The sequence below is a fragment of the Pristis pectinata genome, chromosome 6, assembly GCF_009764475.1.
Source record: "Pristis pectinata isolate sPriPec2 chromosome 6, sPriPec2.1.pri, whole genome shotgun sequence".
Lineage (NCBI taxonomy): Eukaryota > Metazoa > Chordata > Chondrichthyes > Rhinopristiformes > Pristidae > Pristis > Pristis pectinata.
The window spans coordinates 1,108,554-1,125,924 of record NC_067410.1 but is presented as its reverse complement, the minus strand read 5'-3'; the positions used below and the strand labels follow the sequence as shown (position 1 = coordinate 1,125,924).

Genomic DNA, 17,371 nt, shown 5'->3' with positions numbered 1-17,371 from the left:
TGATGCTGACTAGAAGATGACAGTATGAAACTTGGAGAGCAGTTAAGCACATGCAAGCTGCTGCTTCATCTTTATTCCAAGCACTGTGGTTTTAGGAAATGTTGTACACTGTGTAGCGTAGACACAATGGACTGAGTAGTTTCCTTTAGAAAGGTGCTGCATATGCTCGAGACACTTGAGGATCAGGTGCCATGGCCTGAGGGATATGTTGTTTGCATCAAATTGGAGGTTGGTGACGTGTTTTGTTTTTGAGCCCTTTTGTTTGAGAGTGTTTTCCACCACTGCCTCACTATTGTCATGTCTTTTGCCCCAGCTGGTTGTGACAAAATGTGCTTTCTTGTAATTTTTCAATCCTGTTATCGTTGTACGTAAATTAAATGCACAATGATGTAGCTGTTTAAGCATATGTTGTTGAAGCTGCTGAGTTTGGGATGAATGCTGAGGCCTGTTTTGCTGAAGTACCAGGAGGTGAAATCAGAGATCATTTTCCATCTCTGCTGCAATCCATGTCTGCTTAACTTGGAAATAACATCACATTCAAGTGGAGTAGAGGGGAATAGTAGAGCCTTGGTGTACATGTCAGGATTTTTAAAAATTACTGACAAAAAGAAATAATTTCCAAGGGTTCACGAGCTGTAAACTTGGGAATGTTGGTCTACACTTTTAAACTGCACTTAAATCTCTAAATACTTTAAAGATAGGTATTGAGGCCGACATAGATAGGAGTTGTGGCCAGCAACGATCAGCCAAGATCATATTAAACAGTGGGACAGGCTGGAAGAGCCTGTGGACTACTCCTGCTCCTATTTACTTGTGTTCTTGTGTATTGTTTGTGTAGATCCTGAATCAGTGAGTGGGCCCTCTGGCAGCAACGAGAATTAGTGTGTGTACAGTCCTTTTGTAAATAAATGCAGTGATTATTCCAGCACCAAGCAAAGTCTGTTATCAATTGGGAGCATGGTTTAAACATTAGATAATGACTAAATTTAACAACCTGTTTCCTAGATGTGGGAGTTCTTTTCAAGATGGTTACACAGTGGTTGTAGGTAGGTTTTGCTTTAGGAAGTACTTTTTTATTTGCCTTGTTTTAAGCTTATTTGATTGTATTTGCAAATAAGCCTGATTTGTCTTTTTATCATAGTTTGTATTTGCAAATAAGCCTGATTTGTCTTTTTATCATAGTACTTGTCAGACACACTTGGCAGAGTTTAAGCAAATTATATATTTCAATTTATGTTCAGGTTCAGAGATGTACTTGCTGGGAGGTGTAACGCTTTCTGCGTGGAATGGTGAACATCAGTGTGTATCATTTCAGAAGGCAGCAGGTTATTGCTTTGCACAGCGTCATCAGAAGGTTGTTCCCTACTAATGTGATTTCTATTTCTTGCATCAAGCCATCATCGATGCCAAATGCGAGGTCACCAAGATGTACGTGATTTACTTTGGAAGGGATTTTAACAACCTTGGGACTCCCCAAAGCACCTTGGAGACAACAGGGGACTTCTGCGGTACTGCCATTTGGTCATAAACAGTCATATCATAACAACAAGATCATCTTTTTGTGCTGTTAGTTAAGAGATAAATATTGGAGCAGCACACAAAGGAGAACTCTGCTGCTCTTAGCAATATTGATGTGTGATTGCTTGTACACACCTGGATAACTAGATAGAGCCTTGGTTTAACATCTCAGCCAAAATGTTCCCTCAGCACTGCCTGTCAAGATTTGTGGATCATGAATCCACAACGGAAAGTGCTACTGATTGAGCTAGGCTGGCACTAAATATTTCAGCAATACTAATTGCTTTAGGCCATGAACATGAGGCTAAGAAACACTTGGTACTACACTTTATTGCAGTTTTAATATTTTAGGAGCTTAGGTGCTAATTGCTGAAAAGAACCTAAACCAATACCAATAATGTACCTTTTGGCTTCTGTTGCAGCCTGACTCTGGACGTTCTGGCCAGTCTTTCATTGTCTGAGAGCTCATCCATTGAGAGCCGCCAAAATAGCCGGGCCGGGAAAGAAACGACGAAACCCTGAGCCAGATCCCATCAGTGACGCAAGCAAAGCTCCTCTGTCGGCTAAGTGGCTGAAAATGGCCAGCACGGCCGAGAACGGCAGGAGGAGATTGGGACGGAATCGGGAGGAGGCCACAAACAAGAAAAAGCTGAAGGACAAAGTCAATCAAGAGAACAAGGATGGGAAAATTACTGCTGATAGCGAGCCAAAGAAAGGTAAGAGATTTGCACTCGATGGTGATGGACTGAACATTCGTTAACACAGTATGCTGTCCCTAGTATAGGAAGCATGACCCCTGAGTGGAGACCTACAGCTCTCAGCATCACTCTTCCCTGCTATGTTTGGATGATCCAAATGCAGCTACAGTTCATGTTTATAAATAGTACCTTTTATTGTAGCAAAACATCACAAGGTGTTTCACAGAACTGCGAATCAAACAACATTTAACTTAAAGCTGCAGGCGGAGATCTTGAATTAGGTTAAACAGGCACATTTTAAGGACTGCTTTCATGGAGGAAGAAGTGGGAACTTGTCAGATGAAGGTGAAGCCAGCAAAGATCAGGCAATGTAAACCAGTTTTGCAAGAGATCAGAACTGGAGGAGCTCAGATATTGAAGGTTATAGAGGTTGGAGCAAAGCTTGAATAAGATTTTTAAATGTATAAATTTCTGGACTGGGAACCAGTGAGCACAGTAGCTTGATGTGAATTTGAATATTGGTTTATGGCTGGATTTTTAATTTACTGGGTTTTCTTTCCCCCTCCTTTAACCTACAATTTTCTGTGCACAAGTACTACTCCAAACGTGACACTCCTTGAAGCATTTCTCTGCTTCTTGCAGGGCATAGAATTGTTAATTTTTAAATGTCTGAACTTAAATCAAAAGCATTTGTGTAACTCTTTCTGGAGCATGCAATTAGTCAGACTTCTGTTTGGTTAAAGAAGCAGGTAAAGAGTGTTAAACACTGAAGAGTCTTGCCCTGCTGAGAAATTACTGGGTGCTATATTAATTCAGGATGTGCCTTTGTAGACTCTCATGGTAGTGAACATTGATCGTTTTATAAGTATCATTATGTAATGATCAGTGAGAGCATTTGAACTATATCGTTCTAAGCTTGTGCCTTCTCTTGCCCTCCAATTTACTGCACCTGTGTGAGAGGACACATCATAGGATTGGAACAGCCGTCAGTTTCGGATGCCTCCCTGTAGCCTGTTGGAGATGGGTTTTGGGGGAGGCCTGGAGTGGGCTACAGATCAATCCTTTGATTGCTGTTAGTACGTGGATTGGGTATGGGAGGAAGAATCATAGAATTGTTACAACACAGGAGGAGGGCATTTGGGCAGTTGAGTCTGTGCCATCTCCTGGTAGAACGATCCATTTCTGTTGCTCGCTTCCTATGCATGTGGATTATCCACTTCCCTTTTGAAGGTGCTAAATCTGATTTCTCTACCCTTGGGGCAGTGACTTCAGAGCATAACTACTTCCTGTGTATTATTAAGGGTAAAACTTCTTCCTCACTTGCTCACTTTTTAAATCTGATTTCCTTGGTCCGTGAACCATCCATTCATAGGGTAAACACACTGGAACTTTGCCTATGTAAGGGCCTTTTCCTGTGCTGTATTGTTCTAAACCAAAAATGGTGTAGTACACATCTGCCAGATCCTCTCAGCCTTCTGTGGTAGAAAGTTAACAGCTTCAATTCAACCTTGTAGCTGAAAATCTTCATTATAAGAATCAGTCCATGTATTTGAATCATTGAATGTAGCTTGGAGCTTCTTGTGGGCGGGAATCCTTTCTGTGAACATGATTGTTGGTGATTCTAAAATTTGTTTTCTTTCTTTTCCATCCCATCTTTCAAAAGCACGCTTTCTCACTCATCCCACACTTGTTTACTGGTCACAGACTGATCATTCTGGACATTTTGGCTGCCACTCGTGTAATAAAGGCAGGGTATCTTGGGGGCAATGTCCACTCAAACAAGTCATTTGCTTGTGCAACACCATGCATGCGACTTCATGTGCAGGTAGATGCTGTGACAATTGGAGAATGCAAGCCTTTTAGAACCTTTTGGTTGATTGGGGGAAAAGGAGATCTTGTTACTTCTGAAGTGCATGTGATCCACTGAATCTTTTTCTGTTTGTTTTGACTGTCAGGTTTACCAAGCAATCAAGATGCATTGCAAGGTATAGGTAGTGATGGTAAGTCTCAGAGCTTGCCTGTGCTTTAACTGTTGAGAAGTTTGCAATTAAATACTTAATGATGATATAGTGACCCTCCTGTGGGAATTGCTCCTCATTTTGGCCTAAAAATACAACTGGTGAGTTTTTTCAGGCTGTATTTCTGATTTACTTAATATCATCTCTGTTTAAAAGTAACTATTAGAATAATGACCATTTTTCACAGAACTCAGCTGTAGACTGATTTGTAAGACAAGGAAATTGTCCTGAAATTTTGATTAAAATGGAGTAAAATTGCCTCACGTGCTCTGCTTTATGGTCTTGGGTCCACAACCCCTGAAAATCAATTGGCATTGTGTTTATAGGTTCTGTCCTTGTATTTGGGTAAACTGCTGAGATCGTTCTGAGTTCTTTCCCACTGTGCTGCAGTTCTGACTGTTGTAGGCCAAATACTGAAGCTGTTTGAGGTGGTCAAATAGACTACTGCATGTTTTGGATTAGTTACAATAATTTCTCTGTTGAATAATTATTGATTCTAATAACTAAAGTTGTGTAGAGTCCGCTATGCTACGCTTCTAAAAACCAAGAATTCTGTTAACTTCTTTTCATGGTTTAACTGATTTCCTACTTTCATCTTTATAATGCCGTGCGCCTTGCACACCTATATCCTTTTAAAAACTTAATGGTTGGTGTGTACTTCTGTTCCTGGGTCCTTTTTGTTTAAATCAAAATTTACTTGCTATCGATCTTCAAGGAAGATGTAGTTGACGTGAAAACAAGGTGTATTCAGAAACATGAGAGACTCTGCAGATGCTGGAATCTGGAGCAACACACACAATACACTGGAGGAACTCAGCAGGTCAGGCAGCATCTATGGAGGGAAGTAAACAGTCAACGTTTCGGGTTGAGACCCTTCATCAGGACTGGAAAGGAAGAGGGCAGTGTAGCAAGTGGTTAGAGTTTGGAATGTACTGCCTTGGCAGTTGCAGCATTCAAAAGGTACTGTTGCATAGCTGAAAGGAAAGTGGCGCTATGGAGGGGAGGGGAGGGGAATGAGAGTAGATGGGTTGAATGTCCTCTTTCCCTGCTATAACTATTCTGTGATTGTGATATATATCTGCCCTCCTGAAGTCTTCCATTGTATGGTTGCAATTTCCTATAACTTGTAAAATTGGTGCAAACAACATATCTGGATGGATGCTCCTTAATTCCAACTTGGCCTAGTACTCATTTTTCCTTGTGACAGTAGAATGGGGCCTTGGCCCAGCAAGTCTGTTTCTTGGACCAATCCCTTTCCTCCACTTATTTCCTTGTACCTACACTCTCACGTGCCCATTGGCTCCAAACTAATACTCGTCTATCAACACTGGGGTAATTTGCAGTTGCCAATTAACTTATCAGTCAGCACAGCTTTATGATGTGGGAGGAAACGCATACAATCACAGAGAATGTGCAGACTCCATACAGAGAGCACAAATGTCAGGATCACACCCAGGCTGGAAACAGGAGGCCACTGCATATAATGAGAATTGTAACTTGTACTATGTGTAATCAATACATTTGTGGAAAATATCCTTCCAATTGCCCTTTAATTTCTGATCTCCATCTCTAACTGGCACTGATTGGTGAGCATAGTGAGCAATACAAGTTAATTTTATACTGTATAATAGAGGAAAACTTGGGAAATAGTGACCATTAACTGGGTTTGAGCTGATAATAGTTGAAATTAGAGACCTGTGTTTACTTTGGTGTAGGGTTCTTTGATTATATGCAGTGGTAAATGACCCACTAGATCAAAATGTTTAGATGTAAAATGGAAAAACTATTGTGCGTATGGGTAACAAGGAGGGCATGGATTGGGAACATTCTCTCATCTGGGAAGGCAGGGATTGATTAGGAAGAGTCAGCATTTTTTTTGCAGGGGAGATTGTATATCAAAATCTAATTGAGTTTTTTGAGGAAGTAACTAAGAAAATTGGCGGCAGAGTGGTGGACATGGTTTACCTGAACTTCAGTAAGGCTTTTGACAATGTCACACATGGTAGGCTGGTCCAGAAGGTTAAGTCACCAAGGGACCTGAGGCATGTTCAGGCAAGTGTGAGGTATGCACTTTAGGAAATCAAATTCTGGTATGTCGTACAGAGTAAATGGCAGGGATCTTGGGAGCATTAATGCACCGAGAGATCTTGGGGTGCAAGTTCATAGCTCCTGAAAGTGGCAACACAGGTGGATAGGTAGTAACAAAGGCATTGTTACACTTGCCTTCACAGGCTGAGGCATTGAGTTTACAAGTTGCGGCATCGTGTTGCGGCTGTACAAAACATTGGTTACACCACACTTGGAGTATTGTGTACAGTTCTGGTCACCGCAGTACAGGAAGGTTGTGGTAGCACTAGAGAGAGCGCAGAAGAGGTTTGCCAGGACGTTGCCTGGAATGGAGGGCTGTTTTTAAAAAAAAACGAGATTGGATACATTGGGTTTATTCTTACTGAAGCATAGAAGTCTGAGTGGTGACTTTACAGTGGTTTATCAAATTATGAGGGATACAGATAGGAAAAATAGTCAATCTTTTTCCCCAGGGCAGTGGATTCTAGAACTAGAGGGTGCAGGTTTAAGGTGAGAGGAGAGCAATTCAAAGGAAACCTGAGGGGTAGGTTTTTCAGTGATGGTGATGGTTATCTGGAGCAAGCTGCCAGAGGAGGTGGTGGAGGCAGATACAGTTACAGCATTTACAGGCCTAATGCAGGCAAATGATGTTAGTGTAGATAGGCATCCTGTTTCTTTGCTATATACTTCTCTGATTCTATGAATAACATTTAAAAATGGGCATACTATAAATATGATAAATTCAAGAAAAGTTTTAGAATGGTAGAGGAAAAGTGATTTGGATATTGAGCATGAAGCCTTTAAGAGCTTTTATAACTATTATAAAAGAACTCTTGGGCTTAAACTCCATTTGACCAAAAGTGCAAAAAGTATCCTGAGAAAGTATTACACCTTTCTAAAACAAAAAACACTTGAATTTATACGATGCCTGTCATGACAGCTGGATGTCCCAAAACACCACAACCAATGGAGAACCTTTTAAAGTGCAGCTCTGTCATATCATCGGAAATGCAGTAGCCAATCTACATGCAACAATCCCACAGATAGCAGTAATGCACTGACCCCAGAACCATTTTGGCAATGTTGGTTGTGGGATGAACATTGGATAAGGCAAAAGGAGAATTTGTTTCTGTTGTTTGAAATAACTCCATGGGGTCTCCTGTGCTTGCTTGCAGAGGCAGATGTGGCCTCAACACCTCATTTATGAAAGAGCGGGGACTCTGGTACTGCACTGGCATGTCAGCTTGGATTATGTGACTCAAGTTTCTGGGGTGGGACTTAAATCTTTTGACTCAAATGAAGGAGAGTATAGGAGACTTCCCGCTGTGCCATACCTGATGCAACTTTTGCACAGTAACCTTGTATATACTTGTTGATTTTTTTTTGTTCAAGTGGTTGATGTTCTTTGGCTCAGTTAGTAAGTACTAGAGTTCCAGGCTGAAGTTTACTGAATGCGAGTGCATACACATGCTGGATAAAATAACTTCATGTGCTACTGAAGTAGGCATAGTTCTGAGAATGTAGTTAAAAGGTAAGGGCACAGTCACAGAGTAGGAAACGTGAAGATAGTTCTTGCCTCACCTTGTACTCACTTCCTCTTTCTCCACAAACCATTTATTTCAGTTAATTCTGTCCCCTGATTTGAGGCTGACCATAGCAATGGGTACAAAATCAGTTGAATCCCTTGACTCTGTGCAGATATGCCAGATGCCAAAGTAATAATTGTTGAGTTGGTTACAGTAAATTGTTGCTTCTTTGGTTGAGGATTGACTAGACAATGCAAGATAGCAGCCCAGATAAATTAGAGCATAAGAACAAGAAAATAACTACAAGAGTAGGCCACTTGGCCCATCAAGCTTTCCTTGCCATTCAATGTGATCGTAGCTGTTTTGCCCAGGACCTCATCTCCTTTGCTGTGCCCTGTCCTTTGATTTCCACAATCTGAAAATTTATCTACTTCCTCTTTAACTACCCGGAATGATCTATCCCCCATAACCCTTTGGGGTGGAGAATTCCAGAAATTCACCATTTCTGTGAAAAGTTCCTACACCTCATTTTTAAATGACTCCCCCAATATCTTCTAATTACATTCTGTTTTTCTAGATTCTTCCATTTGTAGAAGCATCTTGACGTCTATCCTATCATGCCCTCTCTCAGGATCTTGCATGTTTCAGTTAAATCTCCCCTCATTCTCCAAAGAATAGAGGTCAAATATCTTTAGCCACTGGTGATGGTACAGCCATCATCCCAGGAATTAGCTGAGTAAATCTCTTTTGTACTGTCTCCAATAATGGTATATCCTCTCTTAAATGAGAAGACTTAACCTGTGCACAATGTCCCAGGTGGTCTTGACTGTTCCCTATAGAATTATGATATGTCCCCATTTCTTGACCCTCTTGCAATAAAAGCCAATATGCCATTGGCTTTCCTAACTACTTGCTGCACCTGCCAGCTAACATTTTGTAAATTGTGCATAAGAGCACCTAGGTCATTCATCCACACTTTCTCCATTTAGATAAGTCTGCCTTTAGATTCCTCTTACCGCAGTGCATGACTTCGCACTTTCCCACATTAAACTCCATATGCCAGAGTTTCACCCACTTGCTCAACCTATCTACGTCCTGTTGCAACGTCCCAATATTATCATTGCAACATGCTCTCCCATCTCCCAACATGTCTGGACAAACTTGGATACCTTAGACATTGCCCCTTCCTCTAGATCATTAATATAAATTGTAAATAATTGAAGACCATGAGCTGATCTTTGGGGCACTCCACTAGTTATCCTTCACTAGTTATCCTCCTCTGATGCAAGCCAATTTAATTGGAATGTGCTTTTACATAAGAACATCTTTAATACTTGAATTTTGTTTGTTTTGGAAGTTGAGTGTCTGCCTAAGTGGTGTTTCAAAATGCAGAAGCAGCCATAATGTCCCGTCATTGTTGCAGGATTAAAGGGGAAGATTCTCAGCTGGCTCTAAGCTATCCACTAACTACTCCAAAGCAGGCTTCCTTTGAAAGACAGTCCTAACGTCTAAGTGTTTCTTGGAGCTGGTGGATGAATTTGGTCTCCTTTTCCATGAACCTCTCAGGCAGCAGACCACTTCCGACCGTTAATCTAATCAGCAGAGTAAAAACAATGAAGAAAGCAGCCTTTCCTCTTAATAGCGAGTACACTGAATTCCTAACCTAACTTGCCTTATGTCCCTTACAGTGGGTTAGCACCACTGCTAAAGAGGATGTGATTGTGATAAAGCTATTCTTTCTCTCTAGTAGGAAGTTGGTGATATGACAAATGTCACTGACATGGAGATGGTCTTCCTTCTTGTGTCTTGTATTTTGGAATGTGCCATTCCACCTATCTTTCAGCAGTTTTTTTTAATCACATATAATGCTGGAGTACTTGTATTTGTTCCCACTAATGGGAGAAATGTACTGGGGAGGACGACAGCTCTGGGTCTTGGACGCAGTTGGCACAAATGTGTATATGGTAGATTTAACCCAATTTGTTAGTTAACAGGGCAGTCAAATGGAAAATGTATTTCCTTGTGACCAAGAAAATTTGGAGAATGGGAGAATTTAGCATTTTAAAAATGCACTCTACATGAGCAACATTTTTCTCTTGGTTGTAAGTGTTGATATGACTTAGTTGATGTTTAACGTTGAGCTGCCAGTAAGTTGTGTTGGTGACTGCTTCACACCTGAAACCAGAAACTCCAGCATTACCAGTTCATGTTGACTTCTCGTTTCCAAGTAGGAGATCAAAACATTGCAAGTTGCTGAGATGTAGCATTTTCTTTTCATTTGGGTTAAGTAAATGTAATCTGGGAGGTGACCAGAACTAGGAACTATGTGTAATATAGTAAGTATAGTAAGGAATTTAGATGAAACTCCTTCATGAGAGAGTGGTTACAATGTCGAACTCACTGTGCTAGCAAACTGCACCAATGCACTTGAGGTAAAACTGGATAAACAGGTGGAAGGGAACAAAGGAAATACAGTGAAATAACATGAGAGGATTTGTGTTGAACATAGTTATCAGGATTTACCTTTTGAGCCAAATGACCTTTTGTAGAGTTATAGTCATAGGGTCATACAGCATGGAAACAGGCCTTTCAGTCCATGCTGACCAGGCCAGTCCCATTTTCCAGTGCTTGGCCCACAACCTTCTAAACCTTTCCAATCCATGTACCTGTCCTACTGTCTTTTAAAAGTTGTTCATGTAGCTGCCTCAACCACTTCCTCATTCCAGTGTAAAAAGATTGCCCCTCAAGGTCCTATATAAATCTCTCTCCTCTCACCTTAAACCTATGCCCCCTAGTTTTTGATTCCCCAACCCTAGAAAAAAGACTGTGTGCATTCTCCCTATCTATGCCCCTCATGATTTTGTACACCTGTATAAGATCACCTCTGTCTCCTATGTTCCAATAAAGTCTAAGTCTGTCCAGCCTCTCCCTATAACACAGTTCGTCTAGTCCTGGCAACATCCTTGTAAATCTTTTCTTCACTCTTACTAGTTTATTAACATATTTCCTATAACAGGGTGACCAAACCTGTACACAATACTCCAAGTGTGACCTTACCAGCATTTTGTACAACTGCACCATGACCTCCAACTTTTATACTCAATGCCCTGACTGATGAAGGCCAGCGTGCCAAAAGCTGCCTTCACCAAGTTTATATTCTTTGTTAAAAATGGTTAGAACATGTAATAGAGCCCCTCAACATATTCTCTTGTAGCCTGTCCAACCAGCAGAAAACGTTGACTTGTGAATTCATTTCAAAATTCTAAAAGCCTTAATCAAGACATCTGAACTGTCCATTTTGTAGGGAATGGAAGCCTAGTTCAATATGAAAATCAAAAAAACTGCAGATGTGGAAAGAACAGTTGTGATGAAGGGTCCCAGACCTGAAACTTTAACTGATTCTCTTTGCACAGGCTGCCTGATCTTAGTGTTTCCAGCATTTTCTGTTTTTATCCTAATTTATATAACAACTTCAGTTAAGTAATTTATCCTGTGACCGCTGATAACATTCTGGCAGTTTGTGCTATGTTTCTTGCAAGGCCAAATATGTTCTTTAGGTAGAGTGCCTAGAATGTGGGAGGCAGTCTGGTACCCAGAACTTTTGTAATTTTCCATTTGTTAGTATTTAAATGCTAAATGCATTCATTTTGTCTCCTCTTAATCCCATCACATTGAGTACCAGTGAGTCTGCAATTATGGGCTAGATAAATCACAGCTTCATTGTAGGAATATCATACAGTGTTTGCAGCACAGAAGGAAACAATTTTTTCCCATTTCTGTGCTGGTTGAAAAAGAGCTACCTAGCTTAATCGCACCTTCCAGCACTAGGTCCATTGAGCTGGAAGTCACAGCTCTTCATGTGCACATCCATGGGCTATCTTAATGTGTGCTGAGTGTTCTGCCTCTACCATACTGTCAGGCATCGAGTCAGTGAGTTTTAGACTGCTCTGCCTGGCTGTTTCCCACCCCTGCCAGATTTCTCATCTAATCTCTCTAGCAATTGTCTCAGATCTCTGCACCCTGCTTTATAATCCCTTGGCTGAGTAGGTCCTTTCTAACAAGTGTAACTAGGTTCCTCATGATTTTATACACCTCAGTTGAATATCTAGATTCTAGAGACTTGTTCTAGATTCCAGCATCTGAGGTCTCTTTTGTCTTCAATTGTCTCCCCTCAACCTCCTGTCCAAAGGAAACAACATTGGCTGACCCAATCTTTCATCGAAGCTTCAACTTTCCAGCATGGCAATAGCCTTGCACATCTCCTCTACACCCTTTCCAGTGCAATCATGTCTTTCTAGTAATGTGACCAGAACAGTACTTGAGCTGTGGCCTAACTGATATTGTGTACAGTTCCAGCATAGCCTTATTTTTATATTTTGTTCCTTGGCTAAAAAAATAAAAAATCCCTTACGTTTTATAACTTTATTGACGTGTCCTGCTTCTTTTAAGGATCTGTGGACATACACTACAAGGTTCTAGTGTTCTTTCACACCACTCAATATCCTCCCATTTAATGTATATTCCCTTCTGTTGTTGCTGGAAATGCGTAACATTGCACTTTTTAAAATAAATACCACATCATTTTTCTCTACCCAGTTGCAGTTTTTACCATCCTTTAGACTAAACCTTTTTCTCCTCGTCATTTGCAAACTTTTCTTTATCATGCTATCTCTGTGTTTTGGATCAAATTCACTAATGTGTATTACAAGGGGAAAAAGCCTGAATGCTGAGCAATGTGGATTGCTGCTGATATCCACCTTCCAGTCACAAAAATATCAGCCAATAATCAACCTTCCAGCCACAGAGCTAATTTTAATCCAATTTTCCAATCTCTCACTTTACAATTAGCTTGCCTGTGGGATCTTGCCAAATGCCTTGCTAAAAGTCCATCTGGGATATATCTCACCACTACAAAAAATTCAATCAAATTTTGTAGCTAATAGCATAACGTTATTACAGCGCCAGCGACCCGGGTTCAATTCCGGCCGCAGTCTGTAAGGAGTTTGTACGTTGTCCCCATGTCTGCATGGGTTTCCTTGGGGAGCTCCAGTTTCTTCCCATATTCCAAAGACATACGGGTTAGGAGCTGTGGGCATGCTATGTTGGCACCGGAAGGATGGCGACACTTGTGGGCTGCCCCCAGAATGCTCTGCGCAAAAGATGCTTTTCACTGTATGTTTCAATGTACATGTGACTAATAAAGATCTTGCCTTATTTGGACAAGACCTACGCTGCTTAAACCCATGTTGACATCCTGCTTAAACAGTGCCTTTCTAGGTGAATATTTTTTTGCAGTCTTTTAAAATGGATTCCAGTAATTTTCTTGCCACTGAAGTTAAACTAGCTTAAAATTTCTTGGTTTGTTTGTTCTCTTTTAAACCTCTACAGATGTGAGTCTCTCTTTAACCATTATTGTTACCATTTAGCCTCCTCTGTGCGGCTGTAGAGCCTCTGCCTTATAGCACCAGAGACCTGGGTTCAATCCATTTTTTTTCAGTTAACCATTATTGCTCTTTGTTTGGACTTTAAGGTCACTGGTGGTAGGCTGATCCAGGAGATTAAGACGCATGGGATCCTCGGTGACTTGGTAGTTTGGATTCAGAATTGGCCTGACCATAAGAGGGTAGTGGTGGAAGGGTGTTATTTTGGCTGGAGTTCTCTGACCAGTGGTGTTCTGTAGGGACCCTGTTGTTTGTAATATTTATATATAAATAACGGATAGAAATGTAGATTTTTTTTTAGTAAGTTTGCAGATAATACAACAATGGGTGGATTTGTGAAGGTTATCAAAGAATACAGCAGGATACAGATCAGCTGCAGATATGGGTGGAGAAATGGAATTTAATCTGGACAAGTGTGAGGTGTTGCATTTTGGGAGGTCAAACGTAAGGGGAAAGTGTACAGTTAATGACAGGACCCTTAACATTGATGTACAGAGGGATCATCGCTCCCTGAAAGTGGCAATACAAGTAGGGAAGGTGATAAAGCATAAAGCGTGCTAGCCTTCCATCAGTCAGGGCATAGAGTATGAGAGTTAGAAGTAATGTTGGAGCTGTATAAAACTTGGGTTAAGCTGCACTTGTAGTATTGTGTGCAATTCTGGTCACTGCATTACCGGAAGGATTTGGAGGCTTTGGAGAGGGTGCAGGAGGTTCACCAGGATGCTGCCTGGATTAGAGGGCATGAGCTATAAGTCAGACAAACTTGGATTGTTTTCTCTGGAGTGTCAGACCCTTAGGGGAGACCTGATAGAAGTTTATAAAATCATGAGGCACAGATAGGGTAGGTGGTCTTTATCCCAGGATAGAAATGGCAAATACTGGAAGGCATAAGCTTTAAGGTGAGAAGGAGAAAGTGTTTTTTTTACAGAGTGGTAGGTGCCTGGAACACACTGCCGGGGTGGTGGTGGAAGCAGATACAATAGTGGTGTTCAAGAGCTTTCAGGCACGTGATTATGCAGGGAATGGAGAGATGTGGATCATGTGCAAGCAGAAGGCATTAGTTTAATTTGGCATCATGTTTGGCACAAACATCATGGGCTGAAGAGCCTTTTCCTGTGCTGTACTGTTCTTTGTTTTACAAATCCAATTTTCTTAGACTTTTAAGGCCAGAGGGTCTCTTGGACTAAAGCAAGTGCATCTCAAGACCCAGACAAACTGTGTTCTCAACACTACTACTGAAAATTTAAACAATTCCTCATAGTTGATTGTCCTCCTTTCCCTTTTGAATCCTATTTTTCTTTGAGTAGTAAACATACTCTCTATCTTCTTTCTGGTGAAAGAACATAGCTTTTCTGATGGGCAGAGGCAGATCAAATCTCTGACCTAAAAGCTGATGCATACGTCATATAACAGACTGGAATACCTACAACCTTCTGCTTGCTTCTCTAGAAGTATTAATATGCATTGTTGGATCAAGATGCCAAATCTAAAATATGGTTTATTCTTAAGATGTTACATAGAAGCAGGAAAACAGCATGAAAATTACAAAAGCAAAATGCAAGAAATAGTATGCAGATAATACACCGTCTGTGGAGAGGGAAAGTGTATTTTAGGTCAATGGGCTTTGACAGAATACCTGCATGGAATTGCTTTTGTCTTGCAAAATCCATAAGGTGGGGTGGTGGGGGGACTGAGAGGGAGAAACAGTCCAAAAGATCGCTTTATTTTAGAGTAGTTTTTGGCTTGGCCTTTGAAGTATAGGAGACGTGTGCAGGTACCTCTTGAAGTCTTGTTTGGTATTGGCAGTGCCAAACTTAAGAAAAGAAAAAGTACAGAAAAACAAAGCATACATTGGGTTACGTCGAGGCACGAGGGAGTCTGCAGATGCTGGAATATGGAGCAACACACACACAGCGTTGGAGGAACTCAGCAGGTCAGGCATCATCTATGGAGGGAAATGTCTTGGGTTGAGACCATTCATCTGGAGTGTGGCAGAGACAAGTACCCAGGAAGGACACATTCCTGTGGTAGCGAATCTGGGTGAGCACGTGGTCGAAGAGCAGCAGAGATCAGAGGGGGAATAGTGGTAAAGGTCCAGGTCAAGTCTTACAAAAAAGATTGAGTTCTTGGAGGAGGTGACCAAGATGATCGATGAGGTAGGGCAGTGAGTGTTGTCTACATGGACTTTGGTAAGGCATTTGACAAGATCACTCATGGTAGGCTAATCTAGACGATTAAGGTGCATGGGATCCAAGGTGAATTGGTACTTTGGATTCAGAATTGGCTTGCCTGTAGAAGACAGGGTAGTGGTGGAAGGGTGTTATTCTGATGGAGGTCCGAGATCAGTGCTGGTACCTCTGTCGTTTGTGGAATACGACTTGGATGAAAATGTAGATGATTTGGTTAGTAAGTTTACTAAGTGTAAGTTTACAGACGACACAAATCAGTGGACAGTGAAGAAGGTCATCAAAGGATTCAGCAGGATATATATTGGTTACAGTCATGGGTGGAGAAGTGGCAGATCAAATGTAAGGGGAAAGTATACAGTTAATGGCAGGACCCTTAACAGCATTGATGTAGAGGGATTTTGGGGTCCAAGTCCATACCTCTCTGAAATTGGCAACACAAGTAGATGGGGTGGTAAAGAAGGCGTTAGTTCAAGAGTCGGGAAATCATATTGTATTTGTATAAAATTTTGACTAGGCTGCATTTATAGGAAGGATGTAGAGGATTTGGAGAAGAGGGTATGTGCTACGAGGAGAGGTTGGATTGGTTTCTCTGGCGCATTAGAGGCTGAGGGGAGACCTGATAGAAGTTTATAAAATTAGAGGCATGGACAGGGTAGATGGCCAAAATCTTTTTCCCAGGATAGAAATGTCGAATCCTAGTGAATATGTAAGGTGAGAGGGGGAAAGTTTAATGGGGACGTGCGGTGCAAGTTTTTAAGAGTAGTGGGTGCCTGGAACGTGCTGCCAGGAGTAGTAGTGGAAGCAGGTATAGTAGTGACATTCAAGAGGCTTTTAGATAGGGACATAAATGTGCAGGGACCAGAGGGATATGGATCGTGTGTCAGCAGAAGGAATTAGTTTAATTTGGCATCATGCTCGGCACAGACATTGTGGGCCGAAGGGCCTGTTCCTGTGCTGTACTGTTCTATGTTCTTTGGTAATCAGTTTACAAATACTTCCACTGATTCACGTTGTTCTCTGCTGGCGATTGCTGAGGAATGAAAATCATTAACATAAAGGAGAAGCAGGGATAGGCTTTAGATCCCTCAAGCACTACAAAAAATTGCAACTGATTCTGTATGTTTTCGATTTTCCACCTGAGGGATTAGCTATGTTGGCACAACATTGTGGGCCGAAGGGCCTGTTCTGTGCTGTACTGTTCTATGTTCATGATCCTTTTATCCCTTGATCATGCCTAGTGACCAAAAATTTTTTGGAGGAACCCAGGTGTTGTTGAACATAAATCACAGAATGAGAATAATCAAGTGCAACACATTAGGTAGGCAAATGGCATATTTGACTTTATTTTGAACATAGAACATTACAGCCCAGTACAAGCCCTTCATCAGCCCACAATATTGTGCTGACATTTTATCCTGCTCTAAGATGTATCTAACCTTTCCCTCCCACGTAGCCCTCCAGTTCTCTATCATTTAAGAGACTCTTAGATAGACACATGTATCTCTAATGTATCTGACCCCACACCCTCTGCTGGCAATGTGTTCCATGCACCCACCACTCTGTTTAAAAAAAACTTGCCCCTGACATCCCCCTTGTATCTTCCTCCAATCACCTTAAAATTATGACCCCTCATGATAGCCATTGTCGCCCTGGAAAAAAAAGTTGAGACAGTTGATGTTTAGAAATGGGAAGTATTACAATTGTGCAGGATACTAGTGAGGTCACACCTGGGCTACTGTGCAGTTTTGGTCGAGGGCAAATCAGCCATGCTATTGAAAGGCAGGGTGGGCTTTCTTATTTTATAGTTTTTTTTGTTTTAATATTCCATGGCTAAGCATCCATAACCTCGTGGGTGAAGAATTCTGAAGCTTCAATTTGCATATCAAAGACCATTTTCCTTTGGACTGCAGACAA

General features: G+C 41.3%; 1 protein-coding gene across 1 annotated transcript in view; it reads left to right on the top strand.

Annotated features, from left to right (window-relative positions):
• usp19 (ubiquitin specific peptidase 19) overlaps positions 1 to 17,371 on the top strand; it is a 133,555-nt gene that overhangs the window by 8,657 nt on the left and 107,527 nt on the right. The window contains 2 exon segments of the mRNA XM_052018449.1: positions 1,941 to 2,234; positions 4,172 to 4,216. Coding sequence (XP_051874409.1) covers positions 2,096 to 2,234; positions 4,172 to 4,216 — 184 coding nt within the window. The 5' untranslated portion in view covers positions 1,941 to 2,095.